At 40.9% G+C, this 25,683-nt stretch overlaps 1 protein-coding gene across 4 annotated transcripts in view; it reads left to right on the top strand.

Annotated features, from left to right (window-relative positions):
• TSPAN4 (tetraspanin 4) overlaps nt 1–25,683 on the top strand; it is a 383,591-nt gene that overhangs the window by 299,430 nt on the left and 58,478 nt on the right. For all 4 annotated transcript variants that reach the window (XM_026850346.1, XM_026850345.1, XM_026850344.1 and 1 more), the window contains one exon: nt 13,900–14,091. In XM_026850346.1, coding sequence (XP_026706147.1) covers nt 13,900–14,091 — 192 coding nt within the window. The remainder of the gene's footprint in view (nt 1–13,899; nt 14,092–25,683) is intronic.

Genomic DNA, 25,683 nt, shown 5'->3' with positions numbered 1-25,683 from the left:
GCACCTCGCCTGCCCTGCCCATCCCTCCTGAACAGCCTGTAGCCCTCCACCCCTGCACTCCAGCTGTGGGACTCATTTCGGCAGGTCTCACTAATGCCAATAATATTGTAGCTCTGGGAGCTGACCAACGCTCCCAGTTCATCCTGTTTCTTTCTCATACTCTTTCTATTGGTATACAAGCATTTCAGATACGCTCCTGAGACCTTTGTGCTCCCAGGAGCAGTGTAAATGTTCCCACTAGGATTGCCAGCCTCTGGTGATGCCATGCAAACCCTTGGCTTAAATGCTACGATCCTGGTGGTATCCCCTTCCCCCATCAATTCTTTCATTCCCTCTCCATAAGCAAATTGGAGACCGCGGTCATTGAGCAGAAAGGAGTTTTGGTTCAGTGAGTACAGAAAGTCTTCAAATTAGGGATGAATGCAGAGCTCCTGTAGAATAACAAAGGTTGCTGAGATAGCACTTCTCAGGATGAAGGGCAAGGATGGAGAGGGAATACTCGTCCAGATCACTGAGTCTAGAGGAAACTAGTTAAGGAGAGTAGGCTATTTACTCAAAGGATTTTCCTTCATGTTTCTCTACTGTATCTTTCCACTTTCATTTGAGGCCTCTCGTTCATCCTGCTCTGCTTTCCTTCCTTGCCATATTTCAGCTGTACTTTTGATACCCATGTTTCTTGTGAGACAGCATTTTCTTAATGGACGATCACGCTATTAGAGAGCCATGGGAAAGAGAGGAGATGGACTGAAAATTGGATGCTTATTGTTGTTTTTGTCCTGGCAGAAGCCCATTGCATTAGAATAGTTCTTGAGGTGTCCCACATGCCAGGTAAGATTTCATCATTCTAGACCAACCACCAAACATTGCTGTTGACTGTATAGGCAAAGCACACTTGCCCTTGGGAGAATGAGAGACCATGCAGGAACTGAAATGCCAGAAAAATTACTGAAGCGAACACCTCTTGGGGATTCACTTCATCGTCTGAAGATAAGCTGCTAAAGGCAGGCTCTGGTGCTGAGAGCTTTCTGTGCTTTTGATTGTGTTTTGCCTGTTAAATGGTTAATGGAATGGGAATGGAGACTGCTGAGATCATCTTGAGATGTTGTTACTGAGCTGCTCATTTACAATTTGAAATCAGTCATTTAGCTTTAAGTGGCTACAGGTCATTAATTATGAGCAGGTTCTCTACAGTACAGCTGCAGACTGCAAGTGCCCTCATGATGAGTTATTAAATAAGACTTTTCCCTTGATTTACAAACATGATTTTTAGCCTGAACATAACTGAGAGATTTCATACTGAGAGTCCTGTTGCCACCTTCCACCTTTCTGTCCAGAGAAGCTAATTTTGTACTTAACCCAAGAATATGGTTCACTATCCAAAATACCCTGTTACTGCTTTGGATAAAGTTATGCTTCTCAATGTCGACTTGCTTTAATGTCTCACTCCCATGTCTCTTGATTTTATTCTCTAGTCCGACCTGTCCTACCTAGCACAGACACATTGCAACTGAAGCTCATGTATTCTCTTGCCTATTAAATTTGCATTCCACTGTTTTGTTTTGGGGGACATTGGTACGCAGCCTGGTGTCAGGAGGCCGTTCTCTAGATTTCCTCTCTTTGTTGAAGGGCTGTAACATTTATATTTTAAAGCTTTTTATTTTTCCACCTGGGGCATTTGAAATGCAATACACCCTGTGGACATTTCAGCTTTGTCAGCTTGACTGTTATTAAGCTGTAATCATTTATCATCATTGGCAATGATTTTATGTCTGTTTTTTTAGCAGGTATTGCGGAACATTTATTGGTAAACTGCTGTGAGCATGCAAAGACTTAAGATATATAATTTATAAAGCCATATTTATGTAGCAGTGCTTTATGATGGAAGGTTGTGCTGAGAAAGTGTTTGAGATGACGGTTTATTTTTAGATGAGCCAGAAGTCTTTGTTTCCATCTCATTTCAAGCCTCAGCACAGAATGATTGAGGATCTGCAGAAACCCAAAAGCTTTTTCCCCTCTAATGGCAAGAGAGAGTGTGTAAATAAAACTGACAAACATAAAAATGAGATAAACTACAACTGTTTCCTGAATTTATAACATGAGGGGGCAAAGTAATAAAAAAGCTAGACATTCGTGTCAGTCATACTCCTTTATTAAGAGCAACTAAGCAATACACGTAATGGGCAGTGCAAGAGTGTAAAGGTAGCTGAATGCTTTCCACAAGCATTGACTGGAAGACACTTGCTAAACAGATAATTTGATTCTTCATGCTCTCTATTTGCACACACATGGGGTTTTAGTATTATGTGATAGCATGTTTTTATCGTAAAGAAGAAAAAAAAGCAGTAATTTTAGTTAATAAGGGTAGATGAATTGATTTCCAAATTAACTCAAGGAGGGTTGTGAAGTTTCATGACACATGACATTTGGAGAGAGAGTCATCTTTTCTGTCTTTTAGGTAATAGGGCAAGGAAGAGATTTTATGTTTAAGTCTGTGCTGTTTGCTCCGGCTACCCTACAATCACTTCATAGAGTAGGTTTCCCAAAAGGTGATTTGGCCTGGATGCATATTCTGGCATAGGCTGGAGCAACCTTTGGAGATACCTGTTTCTTCCCAGTGGCAAAGGAGGGAGAATCTGTGCAGATGGATTTGAGCTGGGATCTGGGTTGCCCTAACTCTAGATGTCTGGGCAACTGTTGCAGTCAGGGAGATTCTAGTCAATGCCATTAACGGTGTCTAGGAAGCTATTCAGCCAGCCAAAGGCAGGCTTAGATTATGATGAGCCACACTGATTTCTAGACACCACTAATAGCACTGACATCTAAAGTTAGGGGACCTGAATCCCACTCTCGATGTCTAAAAGCTGGTTGTATAGACCTGAAGTTAGAAGAAGTATTTGAGGTCTTTCTGTGCTGTATCCTGTAGCATTTGACAAAACAAGATGGAGTTCAGTCCAGAAACCTTCTGCAGTTCAGAAGCTTCAACCGTACTTCTATGACCAGAGGGCTACTTGTAGGTAGCCCTTAGTGTAAGCTCATTGTTTGGACAGTCCCAGTGGGAATGTTTATGCTCATTTTTACTTCATAGTCTTTGTGTTCATTTCTGCAGACCCCTTAAACAGAAAAAGCAAAATAAAATGTGAAAGCAAGGGATTCTGTGGGCTCTCCTGTCTGGACATTGCAATGAAGCTGCTGATCTCAGATCCGTTTAACTAAATGTGTTTATTCCAGAGCATCTGAAATGCTTCCATAGCAGATATTTGGTTGATGATAGGAAAGGACTATAGTGTTTCCTTTGGGGATAACTAGCACAGAAAAGAAGATTATTTGAGGTGGCATTCATTACTGATGGCATACTGCCCGTGCTTGGAAGTGGCTTGGGATAAAGGCAATTGTATATAAATAGAACTCGTAAGAGTACAGAAAAGCCTCAGATGTGCTATTGCATGGCAAAGCCCAATATAAATAAACAATCATTAAAAATTGCTAACATAAAACAAGGGAATAATCTTTGCTTTCTCCTGTACTCCCACCCAATTAGAATAGTTTTCTTGACAAGGCATTTGAACTATTGAAGTGAGAGCTGCTATTCCAGTCAGAATGCTGGTTTTGTTACAAGGGACTGCTTACATGGTATTGTTAGGCAGTTGTGATGGTAGTAAATACTTTGTTTACCTGTACAAATATTATTAACAGTCCATTAAAAAGAATCCATAAAAGATCCAGAATACGTTTTGCTCAGCCTCCTGATGGTGTTCAGTGAAAGAAGATGGGCTTTGTGATGCAAGGCTGCTTGTTATTAGGGTGTGATTATTGCTTACAAGTCTGTTATTGATCAGGGGATCAATACTGAACGTGGTAGGAACCCTGCCCATGACCATGTGAATTGCTTATTGATGGCACTGCTTAAAAAAGACTTCTCGTTAAAAGCCAGTTGTGGTGTACAAGTTGGGTCATTCTCCCCATTTCTGTGGAAAGCTAAACCTCAGAAAAGGGAGGTCTCCCTGCATCTTGATGTTATTTCACATTTTGTTATTCGTGTTGCTGTTTCTGGTGTGCTTGGCTGACCATGGAGCTAAGCTTGCATTTGCATCTTGGATACTCCACTTGGTTTTGGTGTTTTATTGGTTTGTCTTAATACAGGGAAGAATATTAAGGCAATGAGTCTTAATTTTGCATGTGAGCTGTTACGGCAGTCAAGGGGTTGTGTTGAATCCTTAGAGAGTAACAGGTTTTCACTGTGAAATGTGGCAGAGAGGCTGGTGGGGAGGAGGGAAAAAAAACCCAGAGAGGGTGGGAAGTTGTGTTGGAGCAATCTGAACCAGTCTTTCATTGCACAGCTTTCCTTGATTCGTGAGGCCTCAGCACCCCCACCTTGTACTGCAGTTGTTTTCTTGTGCATTTTATTCCCAACGCTAACCTCACACCTTATGTTACTTCCATTGATTGACGCTGTAGTGTTGCTGTGGTATGGACTGGAATGTGTCTTTAGCTTTACTGGAAGCATGAATATGAAGAAGCCTCTTAATAAATAGCAGTTAGAAGGTTTTCATGCCTGTGACTCAGGTAGGAGAGTTGTGCTGGAGTCACGTCCCGCAGCTTTCTAGGAGCTGAGATAGTGTGTCAAAGGCCAACTCCTTCCCAAAACCTTCCTGTCCCTGCTGGGGGTGGGCTCAGCTCCTGAGCAGGGCTTGAGCTCCTCAAGGAGAGAGTTGGGCATGCCAGGGATCAGCCTGGGAGTCCTGTGCTTTTGGGGAGGGACTTGGAGAATAGTGGGAAGGGAATTCCTGCAGTAGGGATTTGCCAGCACCTGGCCAGCGAGAGCAGGGTGCAGGCCCAGTATTTATGATGGGGTCGAGGGAAGGGAGTGCCATGTTGCTGGTGTTCCCACTGGCCTCCACCTCCAGGCCTCTGCTGCCAGCTGGGAGGTTTAAGAGAAGTGTTTAATGGTGACCCAATAGATCTTTGTTGGCACTGGCTGCTGAGTGAACTTCAGGAAGGTGGATGAGAGAGGAGAATGTGGCATAGCTGTGTTACTACTGGAGGGATTGAAGAAGATCCGTTCTATTGTGTGGACTGTATGTTTGCAAAGAAATCCAGTTTCTCTTTGAAAGGGTCTCCATCAGGAAAATTATCACAGTGGAACATACCAGCACAGTTTTGGACGTAGGGCAAGGATGCGCTTAGAATCAGCCTCAAGATGTAAAGAGCCAAACACGTTAGTAAAAGCCACCTTCCAGGACTGAAACCAGAGACTCTCCTTGTGATCTGACTCAACTTCCAGAGCTAAGTTCAGCTTCTGCCAGGGTGCGTTGCAGGACACTCTTTGTTCAGACTATTTAATCATTTGGTTTATATAGTCAAGACTCTTACTTTTTGAAAGCCTTTGTGAGGGAGGATATCAGCTTTAGCTGTCGTCCCTTTTTCGCAGTATCAGCAATTTTCTTTTTTAGATACACAACTAATTTTGCATTTCAACTATAGTATCTATATTCACTATGGACGTTTCTATAGCAACCAGCCTTGTGCTATATACATACCTCTATGGATGGATTAAACATGCAATATAAAAATGTTTTTCATTTTATTTTTCTGCAGACGGTGCCTGTTAGCACGTTCTAAAAACTTTTAAAGTAATATGAAAGAGAAGGACCAACTCTGTCATCTTGGTAATCCTTAAGAAACCTGTTTATTTATGTTTGCTTTTTATATGACCCTTGTCATTTTATTATTTTATTACCTCTTACTCTAAACCCATCCAATGCCTCTAGGGGAGAGAAAAGCACTAAAGACCAAATAATCTGGATTTTATCAAATGCAAGAAATCTGTGGTAAATCAGGGAACTGAGCTGTGGCCTCTGGAGTCATTATTTGATGCTCATTATCCTCAGTTTCTCTCAGCATCTCACAAAATGGTTTAGGTAAAATTGTCAACAACCTCCTTTAGAGAAATCACAGGCTTTGTGTTATATAAAAGACCAAATTTTACCATTTTCTTTGTCTCTATTGTTTTCAGTATTTAGTGCTATGTATGTAACAACAGGTGACTGAAATTACGTCAAGAGCTCCTGATCTAGGCTTTTAGAAGTTTATGCTGCAAAGTAATTTTAAAAGTGTGTATTATTTTACAGATGGGACAGAACAGGGAATCTAGAGCACACCCAGTTTTCTTCCATATCTGCTTCTTTTTTAAAAGATTTAACTGGATTTGATGGATTGTGATTCCAGACCTCATGCATGTATTCCTCTTTACAACTGTATCAATTTCATTATAGTCATCCCAGGTGGATTTAGAAATTACATTTGAGAAGCAGATGAAAAAACTTTAACGCTTTCAATTTGGCAGCAGTTAAAACTAGAACCTGAAAAGAGATACATTCTTTTCGCTGTTGTGTATTCATCCCTTTCCCTCTTCCGACTCATACATTTGCTCCGCGTTTCAGTGCGTTGTCACTAACTCAGTACTTTACTCATAATCCTTAATTTGAATTAGAGTTTAGGCTCATGTTTAATCTTTTATAAGCAATGCTGTCTTACTAGGTCATACTCACCTGTTCTGTTTTTGCATCCTCAATGATAGGACTTTGCAGTATGGGCCGATTAAGTGCACTGCAGAAGTGACTAATTAAAGTCAGTGGCAGTTAAGCACATGCTTTAAATGCTGTGATGGGTAAGGATGCGATTGAGCACACGTTTAAGTGTTTCAGTGAATTCTGAGCCCATGAAAGGAAAACACCACTCATAAGTGTTGTAGTTCTGGTCTTTTATAACCGTAGTTGATAGAAAACTATGATTTAGAGGAGCAAGTGTGGAGGAGAATGCTACTCATAAAACAGCAGGGATTAACTGAATGACTTTTTATTCACTTTTCCATTAGCGGGGTGTCAGCATGATATTCTCTCTTTTGACATCTTCAATTGTCCCCAAATTTACTTTAGTTGTATGAGACTGCAATTTAGTGGTGGAACTCAACTGGGGAAAAATAATGAATTTCTTAAGCCTTAAAGCTCTTGAGGCTCAATCCTCACCAGGATAACTGAAAAAGCACTGGTTTATTTGTTTCCATTATTGACACTATGGAAATGAATGCCCTTCTTGTGATGCTTCTTTGCCCACATAGAGCTCCAAAATCCTGTTGGTAGACTTTTTAGGCTTGATAAAAATGTTCTTGGTATTTTTCAGGCTTACACTATGGGTGGACTGTCCTAAAACAAAGCCTATTTATGGGAGAAAAGCGTCTAAAAGGAAATAAACCAACAACATGAACTAGTGAAGTGTGTTTCTTTGAACCTGTGACAAGACTGCAGTGTAGTTAGAGGGCAGTGAGGGTATGATTCCAGGATGTCCTGCTGACTGGCAGAACACAGGTTAGGGTTGTAGCCCTCAGCTACCTGTGTGTGTGTAACAGTTGCTTGCCTGTCATGCAGAATATCAAGTTCAGGCCTCTGGAAGATGGCACATCGTGTCTATTCTAATATCACGTTGAGTCCTGTACACTGTGTTGCACCATGGACAAGACAGTGGCTTTTAAAGGAGAGGCAGACAGCATGTTAATGAATTCATAAGAAAAATTCTAGTTTGACATTCAGGCTGTTGTAGATCAGGGTGGTGACTGATCAGTCATGCTGGTGGACACCAGTGAGGAATGTAGACCTGCCACTCTTGGAGGTGTTTGACTCCTGCTTGTGTACGTAACGGCCCATATTGCAAGATGAGATTTTTGTATTTGAAACTAATTTAAAAGCAAAATTAAAAGAAATATGGGATAGCAGGGCCAAGCAGGTACTTTCTTAGAGCTTTTAATTTTTAAGCTTGTATGCAGAGCTGAAGAGATTGGCATTTGAAATGCTCTGTACTTACCTCAGTTGTGCACTTTTAAAGCATCTTCCTGTAAGTCATAGAGATGTTGGTGAAAGAGTTCAAAAGTGGAATTAAATGACACCAGAACAAAGTAAAATTTCAGATTGAGAGAATATACTGCAGTGAGTAGATGTTGTTCTAAAAGAAAGCGTTGAGTCTGGGAGTAGAGCAGCACCCGTTTGTGATGTGTAATTTATGTGGGATAATGTCTGTCTGCTGGGTGGAGCTAGCACTCCTTAGGAGTTGAGACCAGACGTGTCTGTCTGAGGAGCAACACAACTGAGATCCCATCTGAATTAAATGAGGAAAGGATTTTCTGAGTTGTTCCCTTTTACAGAGGGGATTTGCAGCCGGCAGGCTTGGGGGTGGGGGTGGGGTGGGGGGTGTTTCTTTTCTTTTTTTTTTTCTTCTGTACAAACTTCATGATGTGCCCTACTGTTGAAATCCCAAGTCTCAACAAATTTAGGAGGTTTATCCCAAGACTCAATAGATTGGAGACTTTTCTGCCTGTATTTACACTTCTCTGCAAAGACTTCAGGGGGCTGTGCTGACTCAGCCAGCCTGATGATCAAGGTGCTAAAGATGTGTAGATGGAGTATGGGGTAGAAAGGACATGCTTAGTGCTTAGAGTGGGAAATCAGGGATACTTTTTGCAATGCCCTAGAGGATCTGTAAGCCCAGTTCTCATTGATTTTTTGATGCAAATTATGAGACAGCTCAAGTATTCTGGAGTGATGACAGCTGAGAATTTGCTGGCGGCTGCCCAAGTTCCATAAGCAATACTGAAAACCTGGGCCATGGCTGCAAGCGCAGAAGACAGCCCTACAGAGAAGGAATTGCATGTGCACGAAGAGCTGAAGTGGAGGCATCATTATTCTGCTTTGGAAAGGCGGTTAGATAATTTATTTTTTTTTTTTTCTTTTTTTATATGTACTGTAGCATAAGCACGGAGTTGTTTCTACTTTAGCTATTGGTTGCATCAACAGAAGAGCCTGTCGTGTGGGCATAAGTTCTAGGCTTTCCCTGCAACTATTGGGTATCAAACTGCAAAAGATCAAGTGGACTGGGTGTGTAGAGTTTAACAGGTCTTTACTCCAGATTTGCTAAGGCTGAGAGAGAAGAGTCTAGATAGGATCCATATGCCCACTGGGGAAGAAATACAGCTTTTCTAAGTCCAATGGATCCGAGGGAGAGGAAGAGATTTAGAATTTGTTTCTAAATTTGATTAATTTGGTGAATTAAGTGGTTTCTAAACTTTGGTTTGAAATAAACCATGCTTTCATTGACACAAATCCAAGAGTGTGATATGTAGGTAAGGAGAAACAGGGACTTAACTCTTCAACTCTGGCTACTGTCTGTATCTGTAATCCTGTCTCTGAAAATAGGCTGATGCTAAGCAAAGCAAGCAAGAAAAAAACCCTGAAATTCAAACTGTAAGTGAACATTAAAAATAAGGAGGGGAGGAGGGTCAAGTAAGGCAAACATACAAATGCCCATAATGTTGAAAGAGTTTAATCTAGCTGAGTGCCCAATTATTTTCCTTTTTTTTTTTTTTTTTTTTTTTCTAAAGGATGAAGTATGATGGGTAGATCCTGATCAGATACAATATGAGAAGCCTTGATTAGATGCATTTTCTGTGCAATAAAACCAATAAAAAACCCACTTAAAGACACCAATACCATTATCATGAACAATGAAGCAATTTGTCCTGCAGTATTTTAAGAGTGTAGCTATAACTTCAGAATAATTTTCTCCAACAACATGCATATATCCGGGCCTGCTTGGGATTGCTTTGTTTACCATACTGTAAGATCAATTCTAAATGTATGCACTGAAGTCTGAATAATTTATTTTCTAGCCCATTAGAACAATTTGGAGGATCTAATTCCACAGGCAGCTTTTCTGCCAAGAGAGTGCGTGCAGACGTGTCAGTGTTTCTCTTGGGGAAGGAAGGACAGACTGAATCTGTGCTTTCAGAGTAAGCCACCCGCTTTGACTCTGCTGTATAAATGCCTGTGAGCAATTTGTCTTGAGCAGAATAAACTGCTCCTTCCACAAAGTCCGGGGTTTGCAAAGAACCGACTACTTGTGTCTTTGTATTCACGATTTTGCAACTTAGGCGCAGCCATACTGAACAGCCTATTGGAGATTTACACTGAGGTCTGTCCTGGAACGGACAGCTCAAACCTCCTAAGTCTGAGGACTATGACACTATCCTTTCTGATGTCCCTCTGTTTTGGCCTTAGAATAAAAGATTTTACAAAAAATTGTCACATTTATTGGAAAAAAAAAAGTTAGAGGAAACTATTTTTTTTTTCTGTGACTGCCTTGTTTGCAACAGAAAGGATTATAATGAACAATTAGGCAAATAATGTGTTAATTTTTTCACAAGGGGATTAAAAAAATGCTGTTGTCAATAGCCTGACATCTTTGAGCGGGATTTGTTGTTTTGTGTTTTAAAAAAGTCAGCCCTGCGCTCACCACATGGAGTCAATACAGACTCGTATTTGGCTGTCAGTAGATCAGGTTCAAGCTGTAGACTTCTCACTAGTCTTTTTTGTTTTAATGTTTTCTCTTTCAACCATGACAGCTTCACTGTTTGCATGGAAGCCCTCAAATTGTCAAGAGTAGCCCTGTTAATGGTTTTGGTTTTGTTTAATTTCACATCTCGGCAAGCCCTGAAAGCTGTCAAGGCTTATTATCTCATCACTCTGCTTCTGACTGTTTGGCACAAACAAGGACTAGGGGTTGGGGATGGTGGAGAGAGAGAGAAAGTGGAGGAAAGGGAACATCATAAATAACTCCGTAAAATTATCCATAACTTAACAGCTCTTTAGATACCAAGACGAAGAAATCAAAACAGACAGGCAGCATAGAACCAACTACAACAGTTTTCTCTTCGCTCTGATGCAGAGTAAATAAACGTGATCCCTCTGATCCCTGTGTCTTAGACTGGCAATTACGCTGCTGTTCGCTTCTGAATGAGGGGTGGGGTGGAGAAAGTGAGTTTATTGAATATTTGGGAACAGAAAATATTCTGCTATGATATCATTGGAAAGGCTTCTGTGGCTGTCTTGGTGGGTCTTGGTTCCATTAAGCATTTCCTTAACCAGGTGCTTGAGTATTATTGTGGTCACTGGATGGAGACCTACAGGTGTGCTTCACTCCTTGGCTGAAAGGGGGCTTTAAAGAGCAGTTTAGACTAGACTTAAGGGCAGCCCCTGTTTCCCAGGGCCTGGTGTGACAGTTTAGCAACTTTATTCAAGGACCATGAGAGGGAACATTCTGTTGTGGGAAAATGAACAGAGCTAAACTGAAGTGGAGCAGACCTCAGTGCTGCGTGCTGACATTTCCTAAGCAGCGCTTTGTGAAATCCAGTTTGAGCCAGATGGTTTAATGCTCAAAGGATCCCTTTGTGCGCTTCAGGGTTTGGTTAATCAACCTAAGAAAATTCAAAAATAGTAAGATAATGAGCTGCTAGAGAACCTGATGTATATTAGAGTACCTCTGAAGCAAGGGCAACATAGTGAGATACTCCTGCTGGCCAACTGACCCAAAATATTTCTCCGTGATCTAAATGTGTACAGCCACAGTCACGGCATTTTGTGTGAACCGTCTCCTGGTTTTGTGATGTTTTGTGCCACTGGTGAATTCCCAGTTTCCACAGACAAAAATGAATTTGAAGGGAGAAGACACTGGAATCAAATGTCCTAGGGGCAACAACGTCTCAAGCAGTATGTATTGTACATCATAAAGAATTTAACGGATGATGGAGGAGCGGGCAAATAGGTCTTGCCTTTACCAAACACAGCAGCATCCTTGGCGAGACCCACCTCCCATAACAGAAATGATGGTTGTAGGTGTCACTGTCACCCAAAGCAGTGTAGCAACATGGGGAGTACGAAAGGTGATGAAATGTGCTGCCTCTTATTGGTGCTGTTGAATTGCTTCAGAACAAAGAACTGAAGATAATAACTAAATGTATTGCAAGGTGCTGCCTCTGCTGCTGCTGGGCATCTGCTTCGTTAGGCTTCACTGGCCATTTGTGTGGCCTCGCTGTGCCTGCAGGTCTTGAGGCTGAATTTGAGGCAGAACATCCTCCAGGCTGCGGAGGCAGAAGCGCAGTTGTGCTTTCCATCGTATTCCCCAGCCAGTTTAGTGCTACTCCTGACTGTATTTGAGCGCTCTGACCAGTTCAGTTTTAACTTGCGTGTCTGCCACCTCTCCTTTGATGCTATTTTGTAGTCTAGTATACCTTCAGAGTTTTATTCCCATTTTAGGGAATTTATTCCTTTTTTTTTTTTCCTTTTCCATTTTTTCCTTTGTTGTCATATTGATAGGTTTTGTTCATATCCCCTCAGTTGCTTTAAGTGATTTGCTATGGGTTACCTTCTTTAAGTATTCTTCCCCCCTCCTCTCCCCTGGTTATTCTTCAGTTATTTTAGAACATGTTAAAGATCGTGGTCCATAAGTGGGGGAGGTGCTTCCAGTGTATGTTTGTGGTCAGGGCATGGACTGTGCTCCCTCCATAGTGCTTGCAAAAGGGTGAGTGTGGTGATACGGGATGCCTGTATACGAAAAGGCTGCTGAATGAGATGATTTCATTTTTCCTTGTCTCCTGGAGTCTGCCTTCTCTCAGTGGAGACATGCAGGATGATGCATCTGAGGTACATTACAATGAGGTATAGTTTGGCTCCTTAGTTCTGAACAAAACAGGCTGGTTTGCAACTGGGGTGAGGAGTCCTGCCTTGAGACACAGCTGCCTTTATTGTCCCTTATTGAGGGGGAATTCAGTGGCATGCAGAGGCAACCTTAGCAATTAGTATAAGAAATTACTTTGGCTGTTGTGTTCCTCTTCTGTGTTTCATTTCTGAGGCTTAGCTCTGCCCCAGAATTAGCTTTTTCCGTCCCTAGTTCATGAGCTGCCTTATGTTCATCCACTTTATGCAGACATTTAATTGATACGCTCCTGTCTGGCTTACTACTCTGTGAACACAATTTCTTTCCTAGCCTTTAATTGATTTGGATAATCAAGTGCAATTATAAAACTCAATAAAAATTGGTTATTTTAAAGAGAAAGCAGGAAAGAAAGAAACCTAAGTGATGCTCTGCTGTGTGACTGTATAATAATGCAAAATCCCCTTTGGTTTAATTCTGTTTAATTGCTCACATTGTTACAATTGTGCCGGCTTTCTCACAATTATAAGCAGCACACCTATAAATGTTTGCATTTTAAAAAAAATTCCTTATGTATTTAATAATGGTAAATTTTATGATTTTGTTGTGACTGCTGCCTGCACTGGCATCCTCCCTTCTTATTCACATGCCTGGGAAGCCTCTACTACTGCTCCCCTATCAAACTTTTCCTGAACCAACCAAGTCCTCTTCTGAGGACTGAATTATCAAACCAGTGGCCACATTAGGAGTAAACATCTGTTTGGGTTTTCTTTAATGTTACAAGAGGATTCTCCCTCCTTCTCTGGCCCCTTTACTCAAAATGCTCTCTTTCTTCCAAGGGAGGCTAGATCTTGGACAGGAACTAAGAAGAGGTGTGAGGTATCCTACCAGGGGATGCTTATGGCATGTGCCAGGGATGAGAGATGGTGTATTGGGATGGGAAGAACAGGGGATCAAAAGTGCTTCAGCCATTCTGGGCAGCTCTCTGAGATACCTAAGTAGGATATGGATATTTTCAATGCCTTTGAGATCTGAATCTTTGGGAATTTCTCTTTTACTCAGTGTCTGCTTTTTCACTAGAAAGGAAGAGACCTGATATTTGAAGTCATGTCTTGGATTTAGGAAATCTGTGTCTTTTTCTTGAGTGTTACATCTTACCGATGAGTTCCCCCTCCACAATTTTTTTTTCTTTCTCCTTTGTCTGTTTTCCCTACTGAAAGTGCCATAGGGAAAGACTTTTTGTAAGGTGTGACTGCTGGATTTACCCCAGCAGAGCCATTCTACCACTGCCATATTGATATGATTAATATCTGGGGCTGCTTGGATACAATAACTGAGTTTCTCTGTTTCTCTTTATTTTCCCAGTTGGGAGGCTGTGGAATCCTTGGAGTAGGCATCTGGCTGGCTGTTACCCAAGGAAATTTTGCCACCCTCTCCTCTTCTTTCCCGTCCCTGTCAGCTGCCAACCTACTGATCGTCACAGGGACATTTGTCATGATCATTGGCTTCGTGGGCTGCATAGGTGCCATCAAAGAAAACAAGTGCCTCCTGCTGAGTGTGAGTATTAAGCCACTATGCCATTGCAGTGTTTGCTTTTTTAAGGTGCTGCTGCTATTCCCAATGCATGTTACAGCGTCCTGTATTTCAGCAGAAGTTGCCCACTTGACATGGATGAAGTTGAGTCATGTCTGAACCAGTCTTTAACAGCTCTAACAAGCTGCCAGTCATTCCTGACCATGCTTTAACCTGTCCTTGGAGGATGAGACCTTCGAGAAGGGAGTGGTTAGTGGTGGTGTGGGTTTCCTTGAACTGTTCAGAGAAGAGGGAGAGGTTTGTGAGGACATCTTTTGCAGAGTAGCCTTGAATTATTTTTTTACTCAACTTTGGTAGCTATCTACTCCAAATGCCTACCCTGGTGAGAGTGATGATCTGAAGTCCGGAGCAGAAAGATAAATTTAGGCAGAAAACATTTTAAGAGGTTAAATTTGGTTTAAATTGGAAATTAAATCCTTCAGATTTGGCAATTCTCGTTTTGCCAATCATTAACTCTCAAAAGGCTGAGATGTCAGGAAGCAAATGTGCTAGCACAAGGACACTGCTGTGAAACCAAAGATAAATAAGGTACCAGATGTCCATGATTTAGCAGAGGCTTGAGCCATATCCCTGATGTATTTTATCAAAATGTAATTTGATGCCACTCAAAGCTGTACTTTGAGTAGTGAGTGCTTGCTGTAGTTGGCGTTAGTGTATATTGTGGGTCCTGTTCAGCTGAAGACCGGGAAGTGAGCTGCTCTTGCTGCTCAAGTCCAGGACTTCACTGTGAGGTTTGGCAAACCTCAGAGTGAAGTGAAGCTGGGGTTTAGTTTGGTGAGATGCTGATTCCTTTATAAAAGACTGTTCCTCACTATGCTTCACATATTCATTTTGCTCCCCTGGGAATTACAAAATGAGTCAAGGCACACAGCCCCCAGGAAAAAATCACCCTGTGAAAAAATAAGTGACTGTGGGATTCCATGCCTCAATACAGGACTCTTTCCAGATCCCTGCCTTAATCAGTTGTTTCTGCTGGTTTTTAATGAGTACAAGTCAGGACTAGTCAGCCTAGGCTAGTAAGGGCTGTTTATGTGGCAGGTAGGTGGTTTAAAACTAAAATGAACACCATCAATTGAAATTAAGGCAGTTTTGTGAATGGAAATTTACACTGGGAAGGCTGAAGTCAGAATCTGAGGCTGGAAGTCCTTGACAACTTTAACAGTCTTATAAATACCCCTTTTGTGGAGGAAGTGTCTGACCAGTAAGATGTAATTACTGTACTAGAGCTTCAATGCTAATGCAGCAGGAGTCCACAGGGTGCTGAGTCTAAGGGTATAGCTTATATGTGCAAAATTAATCACCTATTTCGTGCTCTTTTGATTAAAGTCCTCACTCAGGTGTGAGTAGCAATGAGCGGTGTCTTCTTATGTGTCAGGATCTAGCAGTCAGTTCTCGGTACTGGAAGAGTTTCAGCTTTTTATCTCGTATGGTTTGTTGGCCCTCATCACTCCTTTTGGCAAGGGCAAAGTGCCTTGATCAGCTGCCACTGCTGCAGTCAGGGGGAATGTACTTGGCCAGCCCACTCCCTTTTGGGGAGATTGAAATGATTGCAGGTACCTCCTAACACATACTGCACAGTACTCAGAATGGAATGCCCTTCAGTGCACAATGTAAGGACTAATCTAATGCCCTTCAGTGCATGATGTAAGGACTCTGCTTGATGGATCAGGTTAAGTAATGCAAAGGAATCCAAATTCATTTAGGAACTCTTTGCATGGGAGAATTGGGAAGCTTGATCTGATTTGGTACCAGCATTTCACTCTGTCTGCCTCTCCTTACCTTTGTGTACCATAGCTATTAAGTGTGGCCTCGATTTTACTCAATTTTCTTCAAAATTGAGTTATATTGGAGCGGATTACAGCTACTTTAATTCTGAATAAGCTCCACTATAGAGGTTTGAAATGCAGTTTCATAAGTCAGTCGAATTCACTTTTTGTTTACTCTAGAGTAACTTTCCACAATGTGTATCAGTACTTACCTACCCTCAGTAAATACCAGTGAGATTTTTGAACTCTTATGAGTTCTTCTGTGGAGTCTGTCTGTTTGGAAGGGAAATGGATGGTGGTAGGACCTTGTGTTTCTGGGAGCAAAGCTTTATCGTGTAGGTTTGTTCTTAGTCTTCCTTTCCCCAAATTGCTGATTCTGTTTGACTAGTGTTTGAAATAGTGCTTTTAAGTTCAGCGCTGAGGCATTTGGTTTTGCCCAGCTCCTGTTTTTCTATGTAACTTAGGTAGCAAAACAAATGCTTGAATAGAAGGACTGGCTGAATATCAAACCAAGGCTGTCCTTAGGGTTTGTGGTTGCTACATGTCTTCATCCCTTTCTTATTTCACAGGTGTTTAGGACAGGCCCATGGAGGCTATTCAATTGTATGGATAGTAAATTCTGTTTCACTGTTCGCTGGATAATGTATTTGATTCTCTTAGTTTACCCTTACCTCCTGAAATTTGGCCAGTGTCAATGCTAGAGCAATGAAGTAGCAAGTGCTAAACAAATTTAGAGAACTGGGATGGACAGGAGTTAGACAAAGTCTGCAGGCAGCTGAAACAGGTTTGTATTGGGCTTAAAAGCAATGAAAAGCTATTAATGGAGTACTCGAATAAAAGCAAGAAGTATAAGCTAGGATGTTGTGTCCCTTGCACGTTTCAGTAGTCTGTATGCAGTAGTCCGATGTGGTGAGACTTGGAATGAACAAAAAGAAAAGGAAATGGAATAAACCAAGGTGGAGAAGTACCCAGGGATGCTATTGTGCTGGGATGGCAGATACACAAGTTATAACCCACATATATGAGATCAAACAGTGCTTCACTGACCAGAACATTGCTGTGTGTCTCTGAGTGAGTAGCAGGTTTGCTGACCTCCCCCTTCTGCTTGATACAGTCTGAAAGTATGACCATAGACAGTAATAAAGATGTGAACGTCATCTGGTTCTCCAGATGCCCTGAAGTGCACCCTGCCTTAATGATAGGTTGGTGGAAGTCTTTAAACCTGAAAGGACTAGAAAGACAAATTTCCCGTGCAACAGGAGCACCTCTTGTTCTGCTTCCTAAAATCAGAAGACAGTGGAGAGGATGTGGCAGTTACAAGTTGGGGAAGGATATAGTTGGGAGGATGTGCTGCTGTTATTGGGATGGGTGGTTTGGAGGAAGACATTACAAAATATTGCAGGAGGCATGGAGCACCACTGAGATCCTAAAATGGGCTGGGAGGGTGCAGGGCAGGAAGAACTACTGGCTCGACCCACCTGGGTTGGAGAAGTGGAATTTTATGTGGTGTTAGACACAGCAGGATGTTTGTGTGTGGTCTTGCCTTATGAATAATGCTACTGTTAGATAATGTGATAGGGGATAAGATTTCCTAAGGAGTCTGCTTGAGTGAATTAGAAATAAGCAGTATCAAAGAGACATTTCAATCTATTTATATTTCATACACTAGGTTGCAGAGCAGATGAGACTCTGATCCTGTATCTTTGTGTTCTCCACATATGACATTTGTATTGGGTTGTCAGAGCAAACCTGTAAGCTCTGTGGTATTAGGCTGCTGTGATGTTAGATGTAAATTATAATAATTGCTTGCCTCACACTTGCCAACAACTTTTGAAAGAAAGGAGGACAGACAAAGTGTTTCAAGTAGCAAAGGACAGATGGAGAAAAGAGGTCGAAAGCAGAAGTAAAGTTTAATTTGCAAATGAAATTTTTGCATAGCTGTGTGCAATAGTCAGGAATGATCCACCTTACCTCTCTGAATAAGAGCACTTAGCCTAAAGCTTCGCAGTTTTACTGACTTGAAAGGACTTAACCTGATGTCTGCCGATTAAGGAGCTGGCAGATATTGTTTACTCAGTGGCAGTGTATAGCCAGGACAATGCCTCATTAATCTCTTAAGAAACAGGCCCATTCCTATTTCTCTGCATTCAGAGAAATAGAGTAGTATGAAAATCTAAAATAGAGTGTAAAAAAAAAAAAATTAAAAGGAAACCCCAACCATTCTGTGTATTCTGCAAAAAGACACAGATGGGGTGAGTTGTGCAGCTGTTATTTTAAGATCTCGGTGAACAAAGAATGGATATTTGCAGTGGTTCTTATTTGCTCCAGCTACAACATGAAAGACGATAAACTTTTCCATCATTAGATTTCCCTAGGGAAATCAGAGCAACTAGCAGTTCTTGAAATAAGTATACAACCTGGTGTATATAATCTTGCATCTGAATGTAGATGCAAATTGAGGAGTGAAGCAGGCGAACAATGCGTTCTTGCTTCAGTAAGATTCCTTTGACATTCCTGCTATTATTGTTGCTCAAGACTGTATAACAGAGGTCCCTCAGCTACAAGCTCCGCTGTAATTCGAAAATGGCAGCTTTGTTCTGATGGGTTGGGTCACTGTCCTGACGAAGTGACAGAGGTAATAAGCTGTGTCTGACTTGAGAAAGTTAGTTTATGGACTTCCATTGGGGTTTTTTAATAGGTCTTTAGTCCTGCATTGCAGGATCATCTAGCTGTACTGCAAACCTCTATACGCTATCTTGAAACAAAATTAGGAATCTATTTTTGCTCCTTCCCCTTTGCAAATGTGTCACAGTTCTAACGTCCATTGGAGCTATTAGCTGTATCCATCACCTTTGTGAATTTTAGCAAAACGTTTATATTGAGTGCTCTCAACCCCAGTGCAATACCTCTGCTTTTCAGCGGAGGGCAGGTCCTTGCAGAAGGGGAGGCACCAGCTTGCTGTACCACTCCAGCACCATCAGTCAGGATGACTTGATTATAGTACTGACTTTAGACAGGTGCTCTAGGTACATGTGCACGTGGCATTGCTCAATGCTAAAGAAATTTGTGCCTGATTAAGTACTTTTTTGCTCTTTTATGCTCAAATGTTAACCTACTGATCCTTAAGTGTCTGTGTAAACATTGTGGTTTAGGTTAATTGCTTAAGATGTGTGTTTGAGGAGCAAAATTGCCTGAATTCTCTGCCTTTCATACGTGTTTAGCAGAGATCTGTATTTGTCTGCTTGCACTGAGAAAGGTCATTATTCCTTGGATAGTCTGGGTTAAAAATCTGTTTTAGACATTAAATCATGATGGATTCTGTTATTCGTTATCCATATTACAGCATTGCCTGCAGGCAGCCCATGAGATCAGGATGCTCGTTCTGTATAAAACTCCCAGTAAGAGGAGGTCCCTGACCAGTAGAGCTTACCATCTAAATAGAAAAGACAAATGGAAAGTATTATTATCCTCATTAGACAGATGGGGAGCTGCAGCAAAGTGAAACCAAGAGCCTTGCGTAGGTTGCACTGGGAGATTGTGGGAGAGCTATGAAGCACACCCAAATTGTCTAAATCTCAGCTCAGTGCCTTTGTCATCTTTCTCTGATTACAGCAGAACATGTCTAGCTGTCCTGTGTGCTACAGTGACCTTTAAGAAGTATTTAGTCTATGTTTCCATAGTAGTAATGGCAATTTTGATTTCTTTCATCATATGTATTATGTCCAAATGATAAATAAACACCAAAAGCAAAGTTAGTTCTCAATTTTTATTTTGATGAAAGTGCCTAATTGGCACAATTAGCTGGTTTCCAAGAGCTCTGCTGCAGGCTGTCCCAGCTGAGCCAAGCAGCCTAATTGCAACATTACCTTCACTTAAATGGGAAACATTCAGAGAAGCTGCCAGAAAGGGCATCTGAACATGGTCTAATGCAAATTTTTTGCAAATGGGAACTTACTTTTGGTCCAGGAAATCCTAGACACTGCTAAAAAGCAGTATCAGGCCCTTTGTGAAGGATTTTTATGTCTATTTGGTTCTTACAACATGCGTGTATAAATACCATGTTTCCAGACACTTGCAACTTAAATAATAACCCATGTTCGAGAAGGAAATAAGATCCATAGACAGTTCTTTATTTCATCTTCTGATTTTGTGACACTTTATTTATTTTTTTTTTCTACAATGATTTGGTATGAAGAACATGTTCTGCTCCTGGTTGGGATGAGCAACATGGCCAATAATCCAATGAAAAGAGGTAGAGGATGAATCTTGCTTGTGTAGACCTTAAGGCCTTAAGTTGACATAGGGAAAAGGGCTTGAAGTAGACAAAATGCTGATTCCTCTCTGATTACCCAAAGCCAGTAGCATTCTTATAAAGCACCAAGGCTGGGTATGTTCCATCAGATCAAGAATTAGGTAAATAAGGTGATGGCTTAGATATGCCTTCTTTACCCTTATTCCTGATTTGTGCATAAGCCTTTTATTTTTTATTTTTTTTGTAGGAAAGCTGGTTAATGAGAAGGAGGAAGAAAATCATTAACAGACAGATCTGTGTTCAGCTTAATTTAAATAAGAACTTCATTTTAATAAGCACAGAGTTCATGCCAGTTGATGGAATGAATAAGACCAGAATTAAACCTTGATACTAGGTCAGAACCAGCTGTGGAAAGAGCTGAGATCATATATGTAACTGAATGACTATCTAGACATCAAAAGGCTTTTATTTATGGAATAGTCCAAGGGGAAAATGAGTGCCCATGATGTTTTGTACTGTGTTGTTGAGAGTTTTCTGAACTTCAGCCAGCTCATCTGAAAGTGAAATAGCAATACAGAAAATGAGTAAAAAGTTAATGAGTGGGAAGAAAAGGAGAATAAAAAACCCTACTGTTTTCACTAGTGTCATTGGATCCAATCAAAGAGCTGACAGCTGAAATTCCATTGGTGACAGGGAATTTATTTCCAAGCAACTAAATGGGAAAGAAATAGCCCGTGAATGACTTCTTCTCAGTAATTTAATGCTACAGACCAAACAGTACATTCTCATTCCAGTTTAGCACATGAGCTTGTGTTTTTTTAGCAATCAGAGCAGCAAAATCCAGGGAAATTGTGGCTGCAGCCACAGCAGCAAGCAAGTGATGCAAAGACCAGGAAGATACCAGACGCACAGAGAGCACTGTGCATCACGTGTCGCACTTCTCTGCCCAGGGCTGTGTTGCACAGGGAAGCCCTCACTTGCTGCCTGTTTGGACTGTAAGTACTGAGCACCACACTCCCCTAGTTTTGTTGCCTCTCCTTTATTAAGAATCTGTTCCCCGTTGCCTTTCAGTTTTCAGCTCCTTCTGCTTGGCTGATACAGAGACTAAGGAGTGGATGGGACCTGTCAGAGTCCTCTGCTTCCTCCCTTCTTTTCTTCAGCTCTGGTAGCAGTTAATCGAAGGACCTGGCAACAGAGGAGAGAAACAATAAAGCTGTTTTCCTTCTCATTTTGCTCCCATTTTTAAAGGACAGGTAACCTGTGTGCTCCTTGCCAGCCCAGACATTCATGTCACTTTTGAGCATCACATTTGATAATTTTTTTCCTAAATAATAAAATCATCTTCTCAGATAGAAAGCCACAGTCTTACCAAAGCAGCATGTGTGCTTATATTCCCCATCATTCATTTGCTATTTTAGCCACCTTAACACTGCTGCTTAAATTGAAGAGCAGCATTGGCACTTTTTTTTAAGGATTAGAATTACCTGAATCTCAGAAAAATCTAACTCTGAGGGTAAAGAAATGGAGGCTAATTTGTGTAAATCAGTGATGCCTACACAAACTGTAGCCAGAGCTGATTTGATGCTAAAGACATTTCAGTTCCTCAGTAGGAGAATAATATTATCAGCCAAAATGCAGAATTAGGTAAACCAAACTGATTTGCTGTTCATTTTTTAATCTACTGCAAGACTGACCCATGTGCATCTGATGCAGCAGTCTCTGTGTAGCACATTTGGGAACAGCAAACTGGGGAGAAAACCAGCAATAGAATTTAAATACAGACAAAATACTCTACCTTGCCCTTTTTTCTCTTCTTGACCATCTGCTTCTCACCGTTTCCTTCACTTACACATGCAGTGCAGTTTCTAGGTGGTGTTCTGAGACTCTAGAAATAAGAGAAATTTTCTATTATTGTAGTTAGCAGGCAAGATCCCATTGCAAGCTTAGCTTAGAGTTTGCAAATATGTGTAAAGAGAGAACTGCAGAATTTCAGAGTAATTTTTTTTCCCCCTTCAGCTGAGCAATGTAGTCATGTCATTTGCCCTTATCATCTTGGGGGAACTTCTGTCAGTTTGCCCAGCACTTGGGGTCAGCCAGATGTTCGGTGTGAACATGAGTGTGAAGCCAGCCCTGCCCAGTCACTCAATCCCCATGCAGGGTGTGCGGGGACCACTGCCTGCTGCCCTCCTCCTCCTCTTGGGGCATGTTTTATGCTGGAGCTCCAGAGGACAAGAAATATTCTGGGGATGGTGGATTCAGGGAAGAAGCTTAATTTCCTAAATACACAGGTGATGTTAAAGTCTGAGTAGATGGTCTAAGTTTAGACACCAATTAACATTGTATATCTGCGCCATAGTTGGAGAATACTGGATTGATCCCAAACCAGAGCCTTTTAGTTGTATTTAGTATTTTCATTAGCTGTGTTAGATGGACTCAAGCAACTGCTTCATTATTAATGGAGTGGTGCAGGGACTTGTAAGAGCTAGTCTGATGTTTTAGTTCTTCTTCAGCTTCATTATACTTCACAATTAGGATGAATTTCTGTCTTGACTAGGATAAAGATTGACACCAGATTACATCATACCTTTTCATTATGTTTGCAGAAGAGATGAAACAACCCTTAAAGAGAGTCAAAGGCCAGCAAGGCCTTTATTTGTGCTAAGGAATAATAATCTGTCGTCTGTTAAACGGGCCTATACCCACCTGATGTTGTGATGTGAGAGTGATACCTGGCTAATATTTGATGACATGTCATTGATTTTGAGTCAGTTTTTGGAAAAGATGGAAGAGGATAGAAATGCCACAAAATGTCAGTTAAAATCCTATGACACATAGTATGGGAAGTCAAGTCTCACAGCTCTCACTTACTAATGCAGTAAGACTGAATGATTCCAACTGAAAGCAGTAATGAGACTGAAATGAAACACTGTTAATGTGTTAAAGCCGCATATGTTGTATATTTTCCCAGAAATAATTACTGCAGATTTCGTTGAGCCTTACTGATCAGCAGGAGTTTTTGCACATTCATAAAAGATATAGTCCAAACATAAACAGAGCTGTACTATATATCCAGCAGGCATAAAGCATGCACGGCTTTGTCACAATCACTATGAATTAACTGTTAAGGCTTTTAGAGAATAATAGCTGATGAACCAAATTTAGATACATGCCATTTTCATAATAGAGTTTCTGTTCATAAGTTTGCTCATATACATTACTGCCTTTTTACAGTTTATGAGCAAACTTACCATTTTTATGCTGAAAAAAAAAAAGATTAGGAGGCTAAAGAGATTTACATCCAAGGAAGTATTAAAAGAGCTAAATATGCACAGCATGGCAGAGAGAGGGCTCAGATGGGACATAAGTCTGCAAATATTCGAGGAGTCTAAATATTATGGGCAGAAATAAAGCATGCATGGTGCTATGAGGGTGGTAAGTAGGAGCGATGGTATGGAGCTAAGGAAAGGAGAATTCAAACCAAGTGTCAGCAAAAGCTTTGGTATTGAGATGTGGAATGAGAATCCACTGTGATGGAAATTGATGGAAGCAGGCTGCCCTTTTCCTTTTGTTGTGTTTCATGTGGTAGATCAATACACTGGGATTTTATTGACTGTAATTCCACTTATTGTTACTGTCTGGTCACTGTCTTGTGTTTCCTTATTCTTTGCTCTTCCTCTTTCTCTACAAGTCTTCCAGGCTGCAGAAGTTACTGTGTTTATTCTTCTGTTCTCCTCTCCTTGCTCAGTTCCTTGGGAAAGAAAGAAAAAAATTTTAAAAAACTAAGCGAACCTTTCATAATGTTCCTACTCCCTATTAATATATCAGATCAAAATGCCTTTGGGGAATTCTGTTAAATCAAACTTCTTGTGAGAACTAGTGATACATTAAACAGTTTTGCTTTCAGAAGTGGAAGAGTTTTTGTTGTGTTTTTTTTGTTTGTTTGTTTTGTTTTGGGTTGGTGGTTTTTTTGTTGTTTTTTTTTTTTTTTTTTTTTTTTTTTTTTTTTTTTTTTTTCTTTTTTGAGTGCTGATAAAATCTGTACCATAACAGTTTTTACTCTGTGGAAGTCATGTATGCAATAAAAAAAAGCTGTTCTGGGGATGCTTGGGGATGATCTTTGTGTTGCTGTGCATTGGCAAACATTGGTACCTGAAAGCAGGTAGCGCACACCTATAAAGAGTGGGTGGTTCTGCAGTACCTGGAGATCTGTTTCCCGGTACCTCAGTGGGAATTCTTGCATTGTTTTTGACTTGTCATAGATGGCTTGACTTTTTCCAAAGTGTGGAATATGCGGTAAATTTGTCAATAGTTTATAGCATTTGGTATCTCCAACAGTGCTACTCTTCTTGGTGCTTGACTTTATGCATCTAAATTTGTTGATGCATCAGTTTTAATTTGGTTAGGCATGGGGATGCTACACTTCTGCAGGGCAAATTTATGATTTTGGCCATGCCAACCATAGTAATGAGGCATCTCCACTCAGTCTACTAGATGTTATTTCAGTATAAATATAATTTATGATAAGAGAACAGGAAAACTATAAAGCATATTAAATTCAAGGAGAGTTCTTCATTTTCAGGAGGCTTGGTAAAGTGTGGCTGGTATAAAATCCATTAAGTTCTCTTGACTTTAATGGAGCTCTGTGAATTTGTAGGTAAAGGTTTGACTTCATTTATTCAGAAAAGAGAGATACTGTTTACACCTTCAGTGTTAAAGATAAGATGCTGTCCCTGCAGAGGAGGTTGTGTGCAGAATGTGATTTTTTGATAGTATTTCTGTTCGTATCAAATTATAATCTAAAAATCAATTAAAAAAGAATCTTTTTGGCAGATAGTTTAGACCTAAATCACGGTAACACAATCTGATAATCCTCCTTTTAACTCAAAAATAAAGGACCTTCTCCTTTTGATCAGAACAAGCAGAGCTCTTTCAAATGTGTGGACAGCCTGCACGTTAATGTGTTCATTTGTCTTCAATCAGAATAAAAAGGTGAATGTAATAATTGGGTAGTTGTGGGTTAGACCAAGCCCCACATTCCCTTAAATTCTTGACACTGAGAGAGAATAACACCTTCTTCCAGAATAAGATAAGGCTACATCTAGAGTGCTTATCCTAATTTGGGGCTCCCCAGTAGAAGAAACACATTATACCAGAGGAGAAGGAGTCCAGTGGAAGGCCACCATGGTGATTATGGGGCACGTGATGTGCAGGGACAGACTGAGAGAGCTGGGTTTGTTCTGTCTTAAGAAGTTAAAGCAAGGAAGATATTTTGTTCCTGTCTTCAACAACCTTATGGTAGAATCTAAAGAAAATGAATCTTTGGAAAGATCCAGAGGGATCAGACAAGAGGCAACAGACACAAGCTACGACAACAGAAATTCCAATTAGAGATACAGAATACTTTTGTTATAATGAAGATAGTCAATATTGGAAAAAGGTGTCCAGTGAGGGTGTGGGTGGCTGCCCATCATCATCCTTGGAGACACTCAGAGGATGACTGGGTGTAGCTCTGCACAGCTTCATCTAGTTGACTGTGCT

The sequence above is a fragment of the Athene cunicularia genome, assembly GCF_003259725.1.
Source record: "Athene cunicularia isolate RWA chromosome 5 unlocalized genomic scaffold, athCun1 chr5_part2, whole genome shotgun sequence".
Taxonomy (NCBI): domain Eukaryota; kingdom Metazoa; phylum Chordata; class Aves; order Strigiformes; family Strigidae; genus Athene; species Athene cunicularia.
Note: the sequence above shows the minus strand (reverse complement) of the source record. Positions and strands in the feature narration are given on the sequence as shown.